A 19,473-nucleotide genomic window follows, 5' to 3' on the forward strand; every position below is an offset into this window, starting at 1 on the left:
ATTATCGTAAAGCTGCTACTGAGGTTGAAAAACATTCTCATATTTACACTACCTAATGTTCTGTTGTTGGAACACAATCTTGTCCCCAAATACAGCATCTCTTATTCAAGACATTTCTTTTCACTTTATTCTCATCTGCTCAAGGAATACATTCCAAATAGCCTGTTAAATCATGCAGATATATTTTGATAAAGGTAAAGTCCATGACAATGTGCTTCCTGATTACCAATGTTTTCATTAACATCCTCCCATACACTCCACTCTCATTCAGTCATTAACTTCTGATCAATGACATGGCTAGTAAAGTATTACCAAGTGATATTTGGTGAGTGACCATTCTTGGGACCTAAAGCGGTAATCGAACATACTCTCCAATTACACACTATCAGATTGATGATAGATAGGTGAGAGGCCAGAGCCTTTGGTGATGATTCTGTTAGTACTTTATGAAAAACCCCTTCTCTAAAATGAGCAGAGATCCCCTTCGATCATAACATGATTTAGTTTCACAATACTGCATCATAAACAGCATCAGACCACCAAAGTGGATATTGGGTATTTTTTATAGGGACAGGCCCCCAATATCAGCCCTGACTCAAGTTAGTCCATTGAAAGTATCTTAAAATTTCATCCATTTTCCAAAAGAGAAATTAATAATGATTCAATTCATTTAATTAAGGCTTCTGTAGTATATATTTCAGGAGTTTGATCAGAATCTCTTTACCTTTTAACAGGAATCAGATGAAGCTCAGATCACGTTGAATATCACAGTACTTCAGGAATACAGATCACTCTAAATTTCTCTCATCAACTGTAACTTAAACAGACATCCTGCTGCTTCATCAGATGCTAACATCTCACAACTTTTTATTTAGATCATAAACAGCCATAACTTCATAATATTGTAAAATTTAAAACAAAAGTGACTCAATAAACTGAAATATTTATATAACTGTAGGCCATGCTCATTATATTCAACATGGTATAAATACAATAGCACAGCCCCTATGAGTTCAGAGAAGCAGGACCTCCAATGTAACTTATGAAAATTTCAAAAGTTTTTCAGAAAGCTACTTTATGCAGAGTCAGAGAATTGGCCACCTAATTTTATTATTATATGATCTGCTTTGCAACAGTTCTCCTGAATTTCCACAGGGACTCATTCCTGCTTCTAGGTCCGTGTTGGCGAACCTATGACACATACGCGCCTCCCGTCAACCAGCTGTTTTTAAGATCTCTGCTGCGCATGTGGGGACATACGCGCATGCTTGGCGGAGGGGGAACAGGGGTTGTGTGCGCATGCACAGGAGTCAGGGAGCTCGGAGGCTCACGCGCAAATGCACAGAGTGCAAACAGAAGGTTCACATGTGTATGCGCAGGGATCACATGGGGGGTCACACTTGTATTGCATTATGGGCCGGACCCCCTCATAATTAAATGAAAATAAGCCTTGTTTTCTTTTACATGGAAAACACAAATCCAATTTGGTGTAGTGGCTAAGATGCTGTCCAAAAAACCAGACGACTGTGAGTTCTAGCCCTGCCTTAGGCATGAAAGTTGGCTAGGTGATTTTTGACGCTCTTTCAGTCAGACCCTGTCACACAGGGCTGTTGTTATGGGAAAGAGAAGAGATGGAAAGAATATTATGTTTCCCACCTTGAGTTGTAAAAAAGATGGGATAAAAAATTAATAAATAAACAAGTAAATTTGCCTTCAAGCTTTGCTTTTCTGAATTATCAATTTTACTGAAACGAGACTTTTTCACCTACCTAAATTTCAAAATCTTGCAAAAGCAACTGAAATTGCTCAACAGGTTTTTAAAATGTACAGTTAATGTGTTTATGAATAAAACTTTAAAAAAGTATTTAAACATGTTCTATAAGATTTATCACAGTGCTGGCTACTTCTAGAAAATCATAATCAGGTCCTGCTGAAGAGCTAAATGGAACAATGTAGATCAATATATGCAACTAGTCCTCACTTACCAACCACTTGGTGAACAACTGATAAAAAATCCAAAGTGGTGAAAAAGATTTATGGCTGGTACTCAAAAGTTGCAGCCATCACAGGGTCCTTGTAGTCACACAATTATGATTCATATGTTTGGCAAGTGGCACAGCTTTATAAGAATTTGCAGTGTCCCAAAGTCACCTGATCACCATTTGCCACCCTCACAACTGGGTTCTAATCAGCAGGAAGTCCCAGTTTTCACCCACGTAATAGTCAGCAACCCACAGTAATTCGCTTAACAAATGCAGTCAGAACTGATATTTTAACGTCAGTCTTGGTCATGTAACTTCTCATTTTACAACTGCACGCTTAGTGACAAAAGTGGCTGATCACGACCGTAATTGGTAAGCAAGGGCTATCTGCAATAGTACTTAGACTTATATACCGCTTCATAGTGCTTTCCAGCAGTCTGAGTGGTTTACAAGTCAACATGTTACCCACAATAATCTGGGTTCTCAATATACCGACCTCAGGATGAAAGACTGGGTCAACCTTGAGCAAATCAGGATTGAACTCCAGGCTGTGAGCAGAGTGGAACCTGCAGTACTGCATTCTAACCACTGCACTTCCACAAAGCAATCCCTGATGCTCCCATATTTTTTAAATTATAATTTATAGGATAAATTCTATAGTTACATTTTGTAACAGATGTTTATAGGAAGTTTATTAAAAATTAAGCTGTCTGAGCATCCACGCTTTAAGCAATCACAGAATATCCTCAGACACTCACAACTCACAACAGAAGTTAGGAAATATTTAATGTGAGAATATTTTTTTGTTGCAGCATCAAAAATAATTGTCAGATATAGTGCAATCTAACTGCGAAGATATTCTAGACAAAATTATTACAGTAAGTAAATTTTCATTGCATACTTTTCAAGGCCTAAAATTTAAATATTCAAAAATATCATAACAAATACTGACAATTTGCTTGACTGCGAAGTAAAGTAAATGAAAAGTAAATAATGTTTCATTCAATAAAACCTATTCCAAAAGTAAAAGTGATTATGTGGTACTATAGCATAATGTTGGTAGCAGAAAGAAGCTAAAGCACAACAGTTAAAGATCATATTTAGAATGTGTCCATTACATTAGATTACACCCTAATTTTATTTCTGGAATTTTAAAAAAATACTTTGCATTATCCATTTCTTCTATACAATGGTCAAAGTTGTAAGGGACCTTGAAGGTCTTCTGGTTCCCTTGCTCAAGCAGGAAACTATACCATTTCAAACAAAGGTTTGTCCACTCTATTTTTAAAAACCTCGTTGTGGAACACCCAACAACTACTGGAGGCAAGTCGTTCCACAAATTAATTGGATCTGTCAAAAAATTTCTTAGTTTTAGACTGCTTCTTTCCTTGATTAGTTTCCATCCATTGCTTCTTGTCCTGCTTTCAGGTGCTTTGGCTGACCCCCTTTTCCTTGTAGCAGCCCCTCAAGACATTGGAACTCTACTAGCATGTCAACACAAATCCTTCTTTTCTTTAGATTGGACATACCCAATCACATTTTGGTTTCCAGTCCCCTCATAACCTTTGTTTTTGTCTGAACTCTTTCTAGAGCCATGATGGTGAGCCCATAGCACATGTGCGGGCACGCAAGCCGTTGACAAGCTCAGCTCCACTGCCTCCTGCCGATCAGCTGATTTTTGGGTCAGACAAGCTCATGCTTTCTTGTTACTTTCAACAGCCCATGCCGTCTCAGATCTTTGGAGATTCCTCCCATCCCAGCTCTGGTTTAGGGAAAGAAGGGTTTCCCACCCCCTTCCCAGTTCCATTTGGAGAAAGTGGGTTTTTTTCTCCCAGCCCTGTTTGGGGAAAGAGCCACCCACCCACCCCCAGCTCCGTTAGGGGAAAGAGGCTTTTCATCTCTCCTAGCTTTGTTTGGAGATGGAACGCTTTTCGCCTCTCTCACCTGTTTTGGGATGGGAGGCCAAAAGGGGGGGGGGGTATTTATTGCGTGTGAATCTGCATTGGGTCCTGCATGCATGTGCAGGGGGCCAGATGTGCTGGAAGGGGCTTTGCATTACGTGTGCGGGTACTCACACACGTGCGACAGTGTGGGCATATACCTTTCGGCACCCAAGGGAAAAAAGGTTCGGTCAGCGTTCCAATTAACATCCAAGAAATAAATCAGAGTCCAAACCAATTTAATAACAGACCATGCTGGTAGTCAACCCGATATTAACTTTTCCTACAGTTCTCCACCCAGGTTAAGGTTCATCCCTTGTCCACACACCGACAAGTTCGTCACAGGGACCACTCCAGTTCTCTCAATGTCACGAACCTCTCCTGTACTTTGGGCGGCTGCTAAAAGATAACCTTGAATCTCTGGAAAGAATTTGTTGTGGCTAGCATTTTTCCCTCTCATGCAACCACCCCTCCCCAATTCGCATAGTGCTATTCTACTTGTGGCAGGCCAAAGTCTCCAACTCAAAATGATGGCTTTGGCCTGACAGGTTCGCCATCACTTCTTTTAAAGTCTCAACATCTTTTTTTTATATACTCGTGATCAAAACTGGATGCAATATTCCAAACGTGGTTTTACCAAGCATTATAAAGTGATACTAAAACTTCACGAGAAAATAAACCTGGAATTGGCTAAAGAAAAATAATATTACAGTATTTGTTTCATATTTTTCTGGTTTAAGAAATCATTCCCCAAAGAAATGAAAACATACACTGATAATCCAATTAAAATCTAAAATGAATTTGCATAACTGAGGCTTAAACAGAAGTGACTTTCTGTCGACGGTGTTTATTTTAAAAATATTTTTGCTAATCAATTCCAAATATCAGTATTAAAATTAGTACCCAAGGTAACAGATGCATTAGGTAACATGTTTTAGAAATCCATAATTTAATTGAAAAGGAAATGGTCTATAGTGAATTAACACGTTCAGAAGAGTGCTGGAGTTGTGATATGAAGTAGCTTGGTCAAGTAACATCACATCATTAACCAAGGACTAGCTTCATATTTCAACCCTCCGAGTCAGTCAAAAAGTTTGAACTTATTGTTTATTTAGATTCTGTGACTTAAATATAGTTAAGTGCAGGATCTCTTTATTATTTAAGAGTGACATAATGGAAGTACTGAAAATTAGAGTGATATCTATATTTTAAAAGATATAATTTTTTAAAAAGTAAATCTAGGAAGTAGTATAGTATTGGTACAAATTCCAAGAATTGATCATCTAGTTGTAAGTTTCTGCAAAGTCGATAGAACAAGAAAAACTGAAATATTCAGTATCAATATAAAGTTACTCATTCATCTTTTCAAGGATAAGAATATAACCTTGTGGGTCTCCTTTATGAAACCAAAGATACAAATACTGCAATTACATATTCGCATTGTAATATCTGACGCAAGTAGATAAGCTGTAGTATTTGTGTAATGACATCATAACACCTGTAATCATTTGCTCCAGACACTCCCTTATATTCTAGGCAAATCTTTTAGCTTCATATAAATATGGGATCAGAGAAAGCTCCCATCTTGTTTCTTAAAAATAATCATATCAAATTTGTACTTGCAATAAATATATTTAACCATATACTTTAGTCCACTCAAAACATGAAATAGCAGTAGGACTTACGACTTATATACTGCTTTACAGTACTCTCTAAGTGGTTTACAGAATCAGGATATTACTGCCAATTATCTGGGTCTCATTTTACTGACCTCAGAAGGATGGAAGGCTGAGTCAATCTTGAGCTGGTCAGAATCAAACTCCTGGCAGTGAGCAGTGAGTTAGCCTGCAATGCTACATTCTAACCACTGAGTCCCCACAGTTCCATGCTATGCTTATGTGGTAATAACGGTTTCCCATGTATCTCTAATATACTTGATTTGCCTATACAGCAGTCCAAATAAAACAAAATAAATATCCAATACGAAATGCTTTCATGACACTATAATTATACTAATATATGTTAAAATCTTATTTTTTATTCATTTAATATGCACTATATAACAAGTTCTGGGATAATTTTCTATTTATATTTTAATTTCCAGTCGGTATAGGCTATTTAAAAGAGGAAATTTTCATCTAGGAGGAATAGAAAAGATTTACATATTTAAATGAAGGGCAGAAATGAAAATATTTTGCCTTATCAAAATTATTAAGTGCTAGTAGTTGCTAACGTTGCCAGAATTTGTTAAACAATTTTCTTTAATACTGAAAGACAGAAATCTAGCAAATACATTTTTTAAAAAAAGAAAATGTGTTTAGGGAAAAAAGACCACTTTGAATATATTTTATAAATCCTCTTACAGAGGAAACACTAATGCAAAAAGCAGTCATGATCCATTAAATGATCTGAAATTTGTTTCGAAATTATTTTCATTCATAATCTAGTTAAGATCACAGGTGAATATTCACTACTTGTAGGTTTTCAAGGCTCAAAATGTTTATTTAACTTGAATACAAGATTACATTATGATAACAATCCCATTGTAAAGAGATTTATACATGTTGAAAAATAACATATTTGATTAAAAAAACACAAATCTATATTGGCTTACCAATGGTTTCATATTTTCTAAAGCTGCATTAACCTCAATTTCTATGTATTGCAAGCTGCATTTTTTATTTTCATACAATTACAATGGATAAAGCAGATACCCACTCACCCCAAGATAGGCATTGTCAAAGGAAAATAATTATGGATACTTACAATTAAATTTAAAGATAATATTCATAGCAGTGTTTCAAAATCATTTAAAATAAACTGTTATTTTATTGTAAGCATGTAACTCACAAATTTCACAGCATGGTCACATTTTGTATAGGTATATTTTGTGGCAGTCACAAACAAATGATGTACAAAATGAAGTGTATTATTTCTACACTATCCTAAGCCTATAACTAAATACAAAAAAAGTCTATAGTTTACCAAAAAAAGTTAATGTCTATATTAACAGTAAAACCATTCAAAAGTAACAGTTGAAATTATAGTTATACCACCAGACAGTCATTTATTCAATTTCACAAGAGTACAAAAATGAATGTTTCAATATCTGCGACGCTTGTTAGGTCCTTCAAAGCTGCCCCCAGGATTTCCTCTACCAAAGCCACTGGTTCCACTATTGACGGCACCTACACCACCCATAGCTGGTTGAGGAGTTTCAGAGCCTGGTCTATTAACCATAGGTGAACCCATTTGTGGTGGGCCTCCTTGAGTGAATCTCTCAGAATGCTACATTAAGTCCATTTAGAACAAACCCGCAATTTGAATTAAAATAAATAGGGGAAATATGGCGTTTTCAGGAAGTTCAGCAGATAGTCCAGCAGAATCAGGATGACACATAGAAGGAAGAAAGGAGTAATTAATTTAGTCATTACCTTTAAAAGTTGAATGTAAACTAAAAAGTAAGTCAAACAATATTGTGAAACCAGCTCATTTAGTTAAAGGAATAGATAGGCAAAGTATAACTATTTTGAGAGGTCTAATTCTAATGAATATGTATTTTATATTCTGAATCTTCTGTACAAAATCTAAGTATCCATAAATATTAAGTATGTTAAGTATGTATAAAGTATATCAAAATATGTATATAGAAATGAAATTAAATTTTAGAAGGTACCTAAGATTAACTTTTATTTAAGAGGCTAAATGCAACAGGAATCTAGGTTCAAAATTGTTACAAGTGTACTATAGACAGATACAAACAGATGATAGGCAGATGATAATTTCATGTAATTTACATGAACATTTAGAACCAAATTTATACTTAATGTCTTTAAAATATAAGTTGTAACCTAATAAATGAAGGGTGTCCTAATTCAAAATTGAGGAAAAATTATTATATTCTCTTTTGAAACTAGAGAAATTAGATAATCTTGAAAAACTGCTAATTCATTACACTGTTGAGTATTCTTTAAAGTTATATTAATCTAATATGAATGTTAAATGTCTCACTAAGAGAAAAATTTAATTAAGATCCCTGAAATGACTTAATAGCCTATCAGGTCAACTCCGATTTCATGATCCAATTGGGATTAAAAATATGAATGGATATGAATATTGAATATTTGGCTTACACAAGGAGTTATATTTTCTGAAATTTTTATTTCTCCTGCATTGCACAATTTCTAAAAGTCCAAAGCTAGAAGCAGATTTTTCAAAGAAAAGCAAACTCTGATTCTTGAAATGGTTGTAATGCAGAAATTACATCACTGATATGAATATTGCTATATTATTAATGCTAAAAATTATAAAAACCAGTAGTAATTGTCTCATGTTCTGGGTCAATTGCTATGTAGATAACTGGTATAAGATCACATCCTTTTCCTTGAGCCCATTACATTCCCTGCAAATCTGCTCTGATTAACTGCAGTATTACCTTAGTAGATGAAAAGGTACTGAGCGAAACCATATTAAAAAAGTTCTCTGTCGTGAGGTTGGATATTATTATCCAATTTATTAAAAAAAACAAGAGATACATGTTTAATGAGAATTATGGTAAGCAAATTTAAATGTTTACCTATGTCTACTTTTTCCTTCAGTAAAATAAGAACTCTATAGATAAATATTGAATTATATATGCAATAATATCAGAAATAATCCAAATATATAGGCTGAAGTGATTTTGAGAAACAAATTCAGCTCTTTCAAAAATGATGTAGATCATGACATTTTAAAAATAGTTTCCAGTTCTTTTACTGACAAAGATTAGTGTGCCTTCTTAACCATTATTTTCTCTTTATTAGTTGCATCATAAAACATTATTATTATTATTATTATTATTATTATTATTATTATTATTACAGTATTATTATTATTTTCTTCCTTTAAAAAGTAGAGAAATTGACTCATTATGTGGTTCAATAATATGGACCTGCTAAACCTAGGTACATTAGATCACTTAATGAAAAGTGATTTCCTCAGCAAATGACATACAATAATTAAGTTGATTATTCTTTTAAAAACAGCATGATATTCTTACAGAAATACACATGTACACACTACCATATTACATATGTAATAAATACATAAGAAAACTGCAGCTATAACTAGATTTTTGATTGTTTTACAACAAGAGATTTAGTGTCGAAAACACTAAATATATTTCACTTCAACAACTCCACTTCTTTGGAACTAAACATAGCAAGAAATGCTATAATAATAGAACCAAGAAGTTAAATATATTAAATGCTTTATAAATATTAGCTAATATTGCCTTGCCCTTAACAACTGAAACAGATTATTTTTAATTTTAAAAAGTCAGGTCTTACAAAAAGCTTTGTGGTTATAAACTTACTCTGATAAAAATCTGTTAATTAAATTTGCTTTAAAAATATTCAAAGATAGCTTCACACCATGAATCATTTCAATACACCAAAAATAAAAAATGTTTATCAGTAATATGTATAAAATATCTACAGTATAAAATAAAAACTAAATCTTAAATATCTTTTCCATAGAAGCTTTGAGACATAATTTTTTTTGGGGGGGGGGGAGAGAATCGCATTGAACTGCATGTGCTTATGCGCCTTTAAATATGGTGACATGTAATAGCCTAAAGAATTTATAAAAAACTTTGTTCATTACTTTTATTTATATTAAAAGAAGTACCCAACATGTTATGTAATATTAGTGACAGGAGGGATATTGATGGCATATTTGGCAACTAATTTTATTTTTGACCCTTTTTCAAGAGGTGACTGGACTTTGTTTTTCTTGGAAGACATTTCGCTTCATTGCATCTTGAAAAAGTACCTTTGGGACAACGGATGACTAAGAATCTCCATATACATTTAATTTTTAAATTATTTTTAATAACAATCACCGTGTGAAGTTACCCTTGTTAGATAGATTTCCTATGTTGTAGAAAATAAATAAATGTTTATGATACATTACCACAGCTGTATTATCTGCCATCATTGGGGTTCCAATGTTTGTAGTTCCTTCTGGCCCCAACGAAGAACCTGGACCCATTGCTGAGCCAGGCATTGTCCCTCTGCTGCTCATATTCATACTCATCATTGGAGGTGGAGGAGGAGGACCTTGGTTTCCAGCAGGTGCTGGGCTAAAGGCATCTATGTAAAACAGTCTACACTTAGAGCTGTCCTAACTGCATTTTAAAGAATTACAAATTATAATAGTAGAAACATTTGAAAAAGAAATGCTGTTAATTCTTTGAGACTGTACATTTACTTTAATTTTTTTGGCATTAAGCAATTATTATTGAACAATACAATTCCAAGTAAAGTGTATCATTCTCAATTTCAGGTATTTTTCCATAAGCTAATTCCTATTAATTCTTGAAGATAATTGGCATTAACTTTCAAAATGACCAGTTCTTTTGTGTGCAATGATTTTCCCCCAGAACATAATTTGCTTACCATATTGTACAAAGCTAACTATAATTTTATGTCTACAACTGTGAATGTAGAAAATCTGAGTATCACCAAGTGGGAAATGCAAGAAACTACTTATTTGGATAAAAATCATATATGAAGATTATTTTGAATAGCTTGCAATAAGAGTAGAAAGAATGCTTGACTAGAATAACATTTTTAAATAATACAAAGTAAAGATAAAGTCTCTTTTGAGTCTACTTAAACTTGGATTATCATAAGGATAATATAATCATATTGTTTTCTTGACAACAATACTGACGCGATTTGCCATTTTCTTTTCTGGGTTGTTTTTCCCAATTTCTCTATCTAGTCTGCAGTCTTGTGATTTTCTGGTGGTCTCCCATCCAAATGCTAGGCATTACTAAAGGCACTGAATTAGAGGCTTCTTTATAAAATGTTACCGCTTGCATATTGACAAACAAAAAATATCTAGGAAAATTGTGATCAGATTATATATATATGAAAAATAATTTTAGTGAAAAATAATTCCCATGAAATAAATCAGTGACAGCACAGATACAGAAGTAGTGGTTTTTAATTGTCCGGGTTTTAATTCTAGGTAGGCACTGATGGTGGCAGATTTTGTAATGCTTAATGTCTACAACAAGAGAGCTTTCTCTCAATGCCACCTACCTGTGCTTCTTCACTTAATACAGAAATATTCACAGCAACAAGAGCTAATCTGCACAGCTCCCTTTTTATTTTACTCATGATTTATTTTTTTTATTTGTCAAACATGTATAGGAAAATAGTAGCATGTATAAACATAATGTAAGTAAAAAGTAACAATAAAAGAGGACAGTAGACAGTAGGACAGGGACAATAAGCACAGTGGTGTGCTTATGCATGCCCTTACAGACTTATTAGACACGGGGAGAGGTCAACTATAGTCAACTAAGGTTAAAGTTTTTGGGGTTTGGGGAAGAAACCACAGAGTCAGGTAGATTTAAATACTGTTAAATATAATTAACATTTTAAGATATTTTTGTCCTTTACTCTAGTTACAGTAGAGCTACATGAAAACACACAGGATTGGGCAAAAGTGGGCAGGATTAACCAATTAAAGAAACAAAATCCCTTTGAAAGTATTTTCTGAATTTTGGACGGATTACAAACAGATGGAACCTGAAAACTGAAACTTGCTTTTAGAATACATTTGCCACAGAGATTTATACTCAAAGCAACAGTTCTCCAGAAAATGAAAACTCAGATTGTACATGGTTTTAAAATTTATGAAGACATTTCCCCCTCCTTTTCCCCATATCAGTTATCTATAAAGGCATTCAAACCAGTTTTAGCTCAAAATTTGAAATCAAAATGAAATAGATCTGGATAATAAACTTCATCCAACTGTTGTTAGAGATGCCTAGATATAACACTTCTTGAGAAAGTATCCAAATAAAACAAAGACTAATCTCAATCAGGTACACAGAAATATTATTATACCAGATGGCCCAAAATTCCACAATGAGAAATACTAAAATAATTAGTATTAGACATACAAAATAAAGAATTCTAGTATGAGATGAGTGTTCTACTCTCATTTTAAACTAACAGAGATCGGTACCTCAACTTTGGCATACTGTATAAATATTCATTAGTGTGGCTTTGAAGACTAAGTAGTAACTTTACATGATACTTGGCTACTATTACACAAACATACATGGTTATAATTCAATAAAATAAAGAGCTGATTATTTAAATGCTTAGTTATAGTTTGCTCCCATCATTCCAGGGATGGGTTGCTACTGTTGCGGTAGGTGACTACATACCGGTAGCAGCCGTGAGATTGCGCAATTTGCATGGGACTGCTCCGGTGGCAGTCCTTCAGGCGACACCATATTTTTTCTTTTATTGCAACTGCAATGTTTTTAATTTTACATTTACGAAGATACAAGTTTAGAAATATTTATAAAAAAACAGGAATTCGTGCTTCTCGGTTGATACTGATAAGTTTTTCCTATCACCTTCATTTTCATAAAATCAGAAATTATGTTTGAAAGAAAAAAATGAGTCTACTATATAACAAATTAAAATTTTGACCAAGATTATCTGCCAAGGTCCACAGAAGTAACATGTACAGTCTCAAAAGAAATTTTCAAAAATAAGAATCTTTTGCTTCAGATCCCTACCTCCCAGGTTTAATGCTCCACGAGGACCCATATCACCCATTCTCATTTCCTGTTCTCTCTGAAAGTAAACATAATTTGCATCGTCAACTACCACTTATTATTTTAACATTCTCATTTCTTGGCCAACCATTTTATGAAATAACACTTATAATTTCACGAAATCAAGAAATATCATTACATCCATTTATAGAAATTTGTATTTCATTATTTTTCAAAATTATGGTCTTCAATATAGGAGACACAAAACAATACCAAGATAACCACCCAGAGATCAGTCTCAAGTATACTAACTGGGCCTAAGGAAGAATCAAAATAGATGGCAGTATTTATAGTTGGTTGAATTTGTGCCATATTTAATACTTTCCTGAGATTTAATTATGGAAGAATAATATAAAATATTATGTAACATTATAATACTGGTATTAATCGCACTGGTCTTAGAATTTAAAAATGTAAATAATTATTTAGGTAATATTAAATACATATATTAATTTTCAATTATGCTTTAGCAACAAATGGATGGAAGTATATAGTTATCAAACTGTAGCCTGTATAATATGACAGCAGAGACAGACATAAATAGTCAGCAAAACCGGAAGATCAGGCTTTTTTCTTTTTAAATAATTTATTTGTAGACGGGTGGAGTAATTGTAAACAAATGTATTACTGGATTTGTTGTTAAGATTACCACATGGGCATAAAATAAGTATTTCCAACTGGGTCAGTTAGATTCTGTAAATAGATAAAAATGCAACTAATAAGGCAAACCTTAAAATAAAAAAAACATTAGCAAGTATTTTTCTAACTCTAATTGTTAAAAACTTAGTTAAGATGCATAGTATTACCAGAATTCATTTTATTTTTTATTAAAGAAAAGAGAACAACATTGCCATGTTAAGTAAAAAAGCTGATAGGATATGTGCTGATGGAACACACGTGAAGTTTCAAATAGTTTCACTGATCGATAACCTGAAGAAATTAGAACAGAATAAATTAAAAACTACAATCTGTAAAGCTCCATGTATTTACTTATTTGGCATTATTTTCTTCCCAGAATACAGCTATATATACAATGTATATAGTAAAAAAGTAAGAGGAAAGATATTCTACAATTCTGAAATTTTCTAATGTAAAATAAATATATCTATAATTTACATATTCACTGCCAAAATATTAAAACTACCATAGAATTAGGATAGACAATAATACCATTATTTACAATTACATTTAAAAGTATTCATGAGATCTATGGCAAATGTTGCACTAAAACACACTGCATAAACTCCACTATAAGAACAAGAATTGTTAATATCAAGATATGAACTATTTCTTTAAAAAATGATTATTTGCTTTAAATAGCACATGTTTGTTATATACATCGTATTACAACATAAATATAATATGTATTTCAGTTGGGCAGCCACTAAAATAATAATAAAAAAGAATTGATTCACGTAACTAAAAATCCCCCAGTCTTGCTGGATTCTGCTCATAAAAATAATCAGAAATTAGCAAAAACAACTACACAATTCTCATGCTGTCAAATATACCAACATAAGATTTTATAAGTCCTTTCAATTAATGCTTAGCTATATATACTTAGTTATGATATATTTAAAATCTTCTGTTAAAAAGGAAAATGCACAGAAAGCATTTGACAATGTGAACTGGTGATTCATGATACAACTAAAATATATGGAAGGGGGGGGATTATCAATATGATCAAGACAATATGCACCAAACAGACTCCAAAAGTGTTTGTGAATGGGGACATAACAGAGAACATTAATATCAAGAGTCACAAGACAAGGATGCCCATTGTCATCCTTATTATTTACTAGCTGGATACCAGTGCTTCACTACAAAACAATGTGATGGGGCTTGGAACAGATTTATTTTGAGGTGGGAAGAAGGGGTAGAATTTCTTAGCACCAGAGCATATTAATTATATAGGAAATACTAATGCTCTGATGGTCATTTTGAAAAATCCTTTCTTAGCAAGCACCTCGAAGGCAAGAGGAACATATGTGGGAAATTTCAAGTTTGTATGCTTTACATTTCTAGAGATTTTGTGATTATGGTGTCAGTGGTTTTCGCTTTTATATATATAGACTAGCTAAATACCCATAATTCACTACGAACCTATGTGAAGAAGCTTGATAAATTGATACTTAAAGCTTGAAAATTAGCAAGTTGTTAAAAAGGGTTGTATTATTTCATTAGAGATGGTAAGCTAAGTTTCTGTTACAGATGAAGACAATATTTGCATAGAGTAGACATTCAATTCATCCTTCAGATGAATTGTTCAGGACCTCCTGTAAACAACATTCCTGTTTTTGTTCTCTGATTGGAGGATGATCAAGCTGTCAGGTGAACTGACTCTAGAGAATGCCACAAAGAACTGGCCATGGAAGAAAAATAATATTGGCTTACCTGAATGTTCTTCTATGTGTGCTGCGAAGAGTCCAAGTATGGGAGATTAACTTCTGTCCTTGCTAAGGGACTGAGTTATAAATAGATGTGGTCACACCTTCCCAGTTCCTCTCGCTCTAATCTGCTTCAGTTCTTTTCACGCAGGCGTAGACTGTCTGTACGTTATGTGGGTGTTGAGATGCTTCAAATCTAACATGGCTCTCCCCCCTCCCCTTCTGTCTGGAGACTAGGAATATGATTGAAAAAAATCTAGACCCTCCGGATCCATGAGGACCTTTTCTATTGCAGAAATGTCCAACAGGTGTTAGATCTCGGCTTCTAACCCCAAGCTCTCTGGGGATTGGTAGGGGTGGGACATTGGAGAAAATGTCTCTATGGTGTTCAAACAAATTCCAATATTCAGGCCAAACTTGACCGTTTAGAGGACCCAGGAGTCTGTGGTAGTGACTTCCCACTGGTCGGTGAAATGTTGTAGGTGACCACTGATGGGAGGGCATGTCTGGGAGTCACTTTGACTTGTGGAAACCCCTGGAACTGGTGCTTCTAAATGGCTGCCTTGCCTGACTGAACTGTTTGCCCTTGTGTCCCTGCCAAATGGCTTATCCTGGGCCCTGTCAGCCCCCTGATAATAGGACCTCTGGTAAATGGGGGCACCAAAGGCTGTGTCCTGCCAAAAGGTCTGCCAAAGGCCGTATTCTGCTGAAAGGGCTGCCAGCACAAATAGGGAGCCAGACAGCATTCAAACCTGTGATGGAGACTTGGTAACACCTTTCACTTATCCTTCGTTTAACCACAACTGAATCTAAGGCTGGACCAATTTGACTGCCACCCTTGAAGGGAGAGATGGCATGGCACAATTTAGATTTTATGTCTGCCTGCCACTGGTGGAGCCTTAAGAGCCTGCAGGAGGAAATATTGGAGGCCATCACGTGATGCAAATAAGGCGGAATTAAGAGTGGCATCTTCCGAAAATTCAACGGCCGCCAACAGTTTATTCAGGTCTTGGCGCATTCTAGCCTCTTCAGGTGCCACCCTGGCCTGCAACTATTTGATCCACATTATAGACATCCAATTGAAAAAAGGACATGGCTGCAGCTCCTCTGAAGGACCAAGTGGTCAACTAACCTGATTCAGCAACCCAGTCCTCTGGCTTTAAGCCTTCCAAAATCTCCAAAGGGAGAATCGCAGAGGATATCAAAGCTGCTACTGGGGGATCAGCCAATGGAAGCTGCAATAGGGTCTTAATTTCCTCCCCCAGATAATGCTTTTCATCATAAGAAAAAAGAGCTGAGATAGAGGAAAGCCACAACCATTATTTTTGAACCGTTTCGACAAGAATTTTTTGAAGGAATAACTTCTATCAATAGAGGCGGTTTTGGGTTGCCAAATTGGGACTTATGATATCAAGTAGCTGCCCTTACCTGGCTAAAAGAATGGATAACTTTGAGACATAGAAGATTACTGGTATTAGAGGGACACGATTTACAACTGGGATGGCATGTCTTTCTATGGTATGAGAAATACAAAGCATACCATATTTTTATGAGTATAAGACACACCTAGATTTCAGAGGAGGAAAACAAGGAAAAAATGATTCTGAATCAAATGGTGTAGTACTGTATTATTTTATAAAATACCAGTGTAACAAATAGTCTAGTACCATATTATTTAATAAAATATCAGTGCAGAATACTGTTATTACCATGTACACTTTTTATAAACTTCAAACCTGACAGCTTTAACTTGTCAAGTTTGAAGACTCTTGCACCCCTAACTCCAGGGTTCAAATTTGATAGCTTTAACATTAGTGGACTTCAACTCCCAGAATTCCTCCTCCAGTGATGCTAGATGGGGTAATTAAAAGGAAAAATCACCAGTTTTTGCAAAAAACAGCCCATTTTTCACCCATTTTTTTTTCAAAAACGGGGCATGCAGGGGTTTTAGGAAACCTGCAGTGTGCTCCTAGAGGGTTGAGAAAAGGCAAAAACATAGTGTTTGGGGAAAAAATGGTCTATTTTTCATCCCCCCTCCAAAAAAACAAACAAAACCAGGGCATGCAGACTGTTTGGGAAGCCTGCAGAGTGGGGAAAGGCAAAGCACTTTTTTTGCACAAAAAAACCCCCGGCCCATTATTTCACCCTCCTTTTGCAAAAACTAGGGTGTTTTGCCTTCTCCCGCCCCTTAGGAGCACTCTGCAGGCTTCCTCTGCACCCCATTTTTGTGAAAATGGGCCCATCTTTTGCAAAAATGGGTTGCGGGGCATGGCTTCTGGAGGCCAAAACTGGCAATATTCAGTGTATAAGACATGCTGACATTTCCACCCTTGTTTTTTTTTGGGGGGGGGGGGGGAAGGTGCGTCTTAGATTCTGAAAAATACAGTAAATCCTTTCAGGGACACCACATTAAAAATGCCTTATCTGCAATATGGGTAGCAAGGAAATCAAGGAAAAACACTATTTGAAAATACCCCTTTGGCTCTCCATGATGGAGGCACTAATAAATGTGATGGATATTGGAAAAAATTGTAAAATACAAAGGTATTTTAAATGGGAAGGGGAAATTGAAAAAGAAACAGGAATTGAATAGCCAAGGTATAAATTTAGCATGGTGGCCGCATGTAGATACAATCCAGATAGTATAAAGATGTTAAAATACTGTCTATGGTTTTTATAAAGAACCAACAGAATTATATCGAGTTTTAATAAAACTGGAGGAGAAACTGATTTACAAATTCTATAATTATTTGACTATTAGAATGGAAGAGGAGCAAATAAAAAAACCTATGTTAGCATAGGCTACAAATTTTGGGTATTCCATAGAATTGGACAAATGGCAAAAGTTGTGGGACAGAAACTATAAATTGACAACATCCACTGCATACAAAGAAAACTTATACAAAATGTTTTATAGATGGAACTTCCCACCAGGAAGATTAGATAGAATGTTTAAGAACATGTCTGCCAAGTGTTGGAAATGCAACCAAATCCCAAGCTTGTACTATCACATGTGATGGACATGTCCCAAAGCAAAAAAATACTGAACCAGAATACACACCTGGGTAGAAAAAACAATAAAGGAATATATAGATCTAAAACAGGAAACATTTCTGTTGGGTATCATACCACCAGACAAATAAAGTAAAAGAAATGCATACTAAATAATACATATGTTAACAGCGGCCAGAATCGTGTTCTGGCAAAGGGCAAAGAGATCCTCACAGAAGAAAAGATAAGGAAATTTTTAGAATGTGCAGTAATGAACTAACATTTGAAATTAAAAAGGAAGACACTGAATATTTTGAGGTATGGGATCTGCTCTATCGATAGTTGGATGAGAGAAACAGGAGTTAGAACTTCAAAAATTACAAGAGAAAGGTTAATTTTACTATTAGGGTTGTTTACTGCAACTTATTAATTTTTATTGCTATTAATAATTAATAGGTATTAATATTTATTTATTTATTTGGATTTATTAGTAAAAGAACTGTTATTATGAGATTACTATTGTAGAATATTATTATTACTATGATGAATGTTACTCAAAAGAATTGTAACCAGACAACATATACTTTATATGGATTTTGAACATATTGCTCTTTTTATTTATATTGAATTTTTTAAAAAAAGAAAATCATACTAACTTCTCAGGCCAATAGAGCTACATATGAGTATTAGAGCACAAATATGATCTAAAAATTAAGTGAACAACAGAAAAGGTGCTTTGAATTGTATCTATAATTTTCTATTTTATCCAACGCAATAAAGAATATTTTTAAATAGAACATCCATGACAAAATTACACAGCCAAATGTTGAAATACTAGTAACCAATGAAGCCCAAACAAATGCTTAAACTCATATAAATATTCTAATATTTAAACTAATGTAAAGATTTCAATATAGAAATATATATATCATCCTTTCCCGAGGTTACAGAGGTATTTTCCCTAGAAGATGATTGTGGTGTGCAACATATAAAATTGATTAAAATCCATGTTTTCAGCTGAACAATTAGCATTCCATTCAGGCAACATAAAAAATCATGCAATGGCAAGAATTAAAGCTGACGTGAAATTTTGCACTCTTCAAAATAATGTTGAAAGTTATATCAATAAAAATAAAAGTATCATCTACTAAGCATATAGGTGTTTTAGGCATTGTCTCAGTAATTCTACATTTATCCCATATTGTAAAGCTTATTTTCTTCGAATTACAGTTGAGAAGCGATTGCTAGCTGGTAACTATTAACATTTGTATTTTATTTTACTTATGCTGTTAGAAATAGCACCAAGATTCAAAATTTATATAGTTCCAATCATTTATGCCCTTTCTTAAACAAAATACTAAAATAATTTTTGCCACTGTGGATGTGGTATCTTATTTCAAATTCCTTTCAAAATATTAAATGAAGATTTTGAAATGACAAAAAAATTGCAAAATAATGAAGCACAACATGCTTCCTCTTATTCTCTCCCAAAATGAAGTATGCATGCATAGTTCTACTTAACTATAACAAAATGTTTATTTCATAGT

General features: G+C 34.2%; 1 protein-coding gene across 7 annotated transcripts in view; it reads right to left on the bottom strand.

Annotated features, from left to right (window-relative positions):
• Nucleotides 1-19,473, bottom strand: part of PSPC1 (paraspeckle component 1) — a 72,695-nt gene that overhangs the window by 17,974 nt on the left and 35,248 nt on the right. For 3 of the 7 annotated variants that reach the window (XR_011558940.1, XR_011558942.1, XR_011558941.1), the window contains exons 7-8: nucleotides 12,510-12,567; nucleotides 9,875-10,053 (exon numbers count right to left, since the gene is read on the bottom strand). The exons of 3 other annotated variants lie outside the window; for them this stretch is intronic. Coding sequence is in view for 1 of the 4 variants with exons in the window: in XM_070749796.1 (XP_070605897.1) it covers nucleotides 7,025-7,210; nucleotides 9,875-10,053; nucleotides 12,510-12,567 (423 nt within the window). In the remaining 3 variants the exon portion in view is untranslated. Of the gene's footprint in view, nucleotides 1-6,403; nucleotides 7,211-9,874; nucleotides 10,054-12,509; nucleotides 12,568-19,473 lie in introns of those variants that run through there. One more of the 7 variants, XM_070749796.1, reaches the window with a different exon arrangement.

Source organism: Erythrolamprus reginae, chromosome 4, assembly GCF_031021105.1.
Source record: "Erythrolamprus reginae isolate rEryReg1 chromosome 4, rEryReg1.hap1, whole genome shotgun sequence".
Classification (NCBI taxonomy): domain Eukaryota; kingdom Metazoa; phylum Chordata; class Lepidosauria; order Squamata; family Dipsadidae; genus Erythrolamprus; species Erythrolamprus reginae.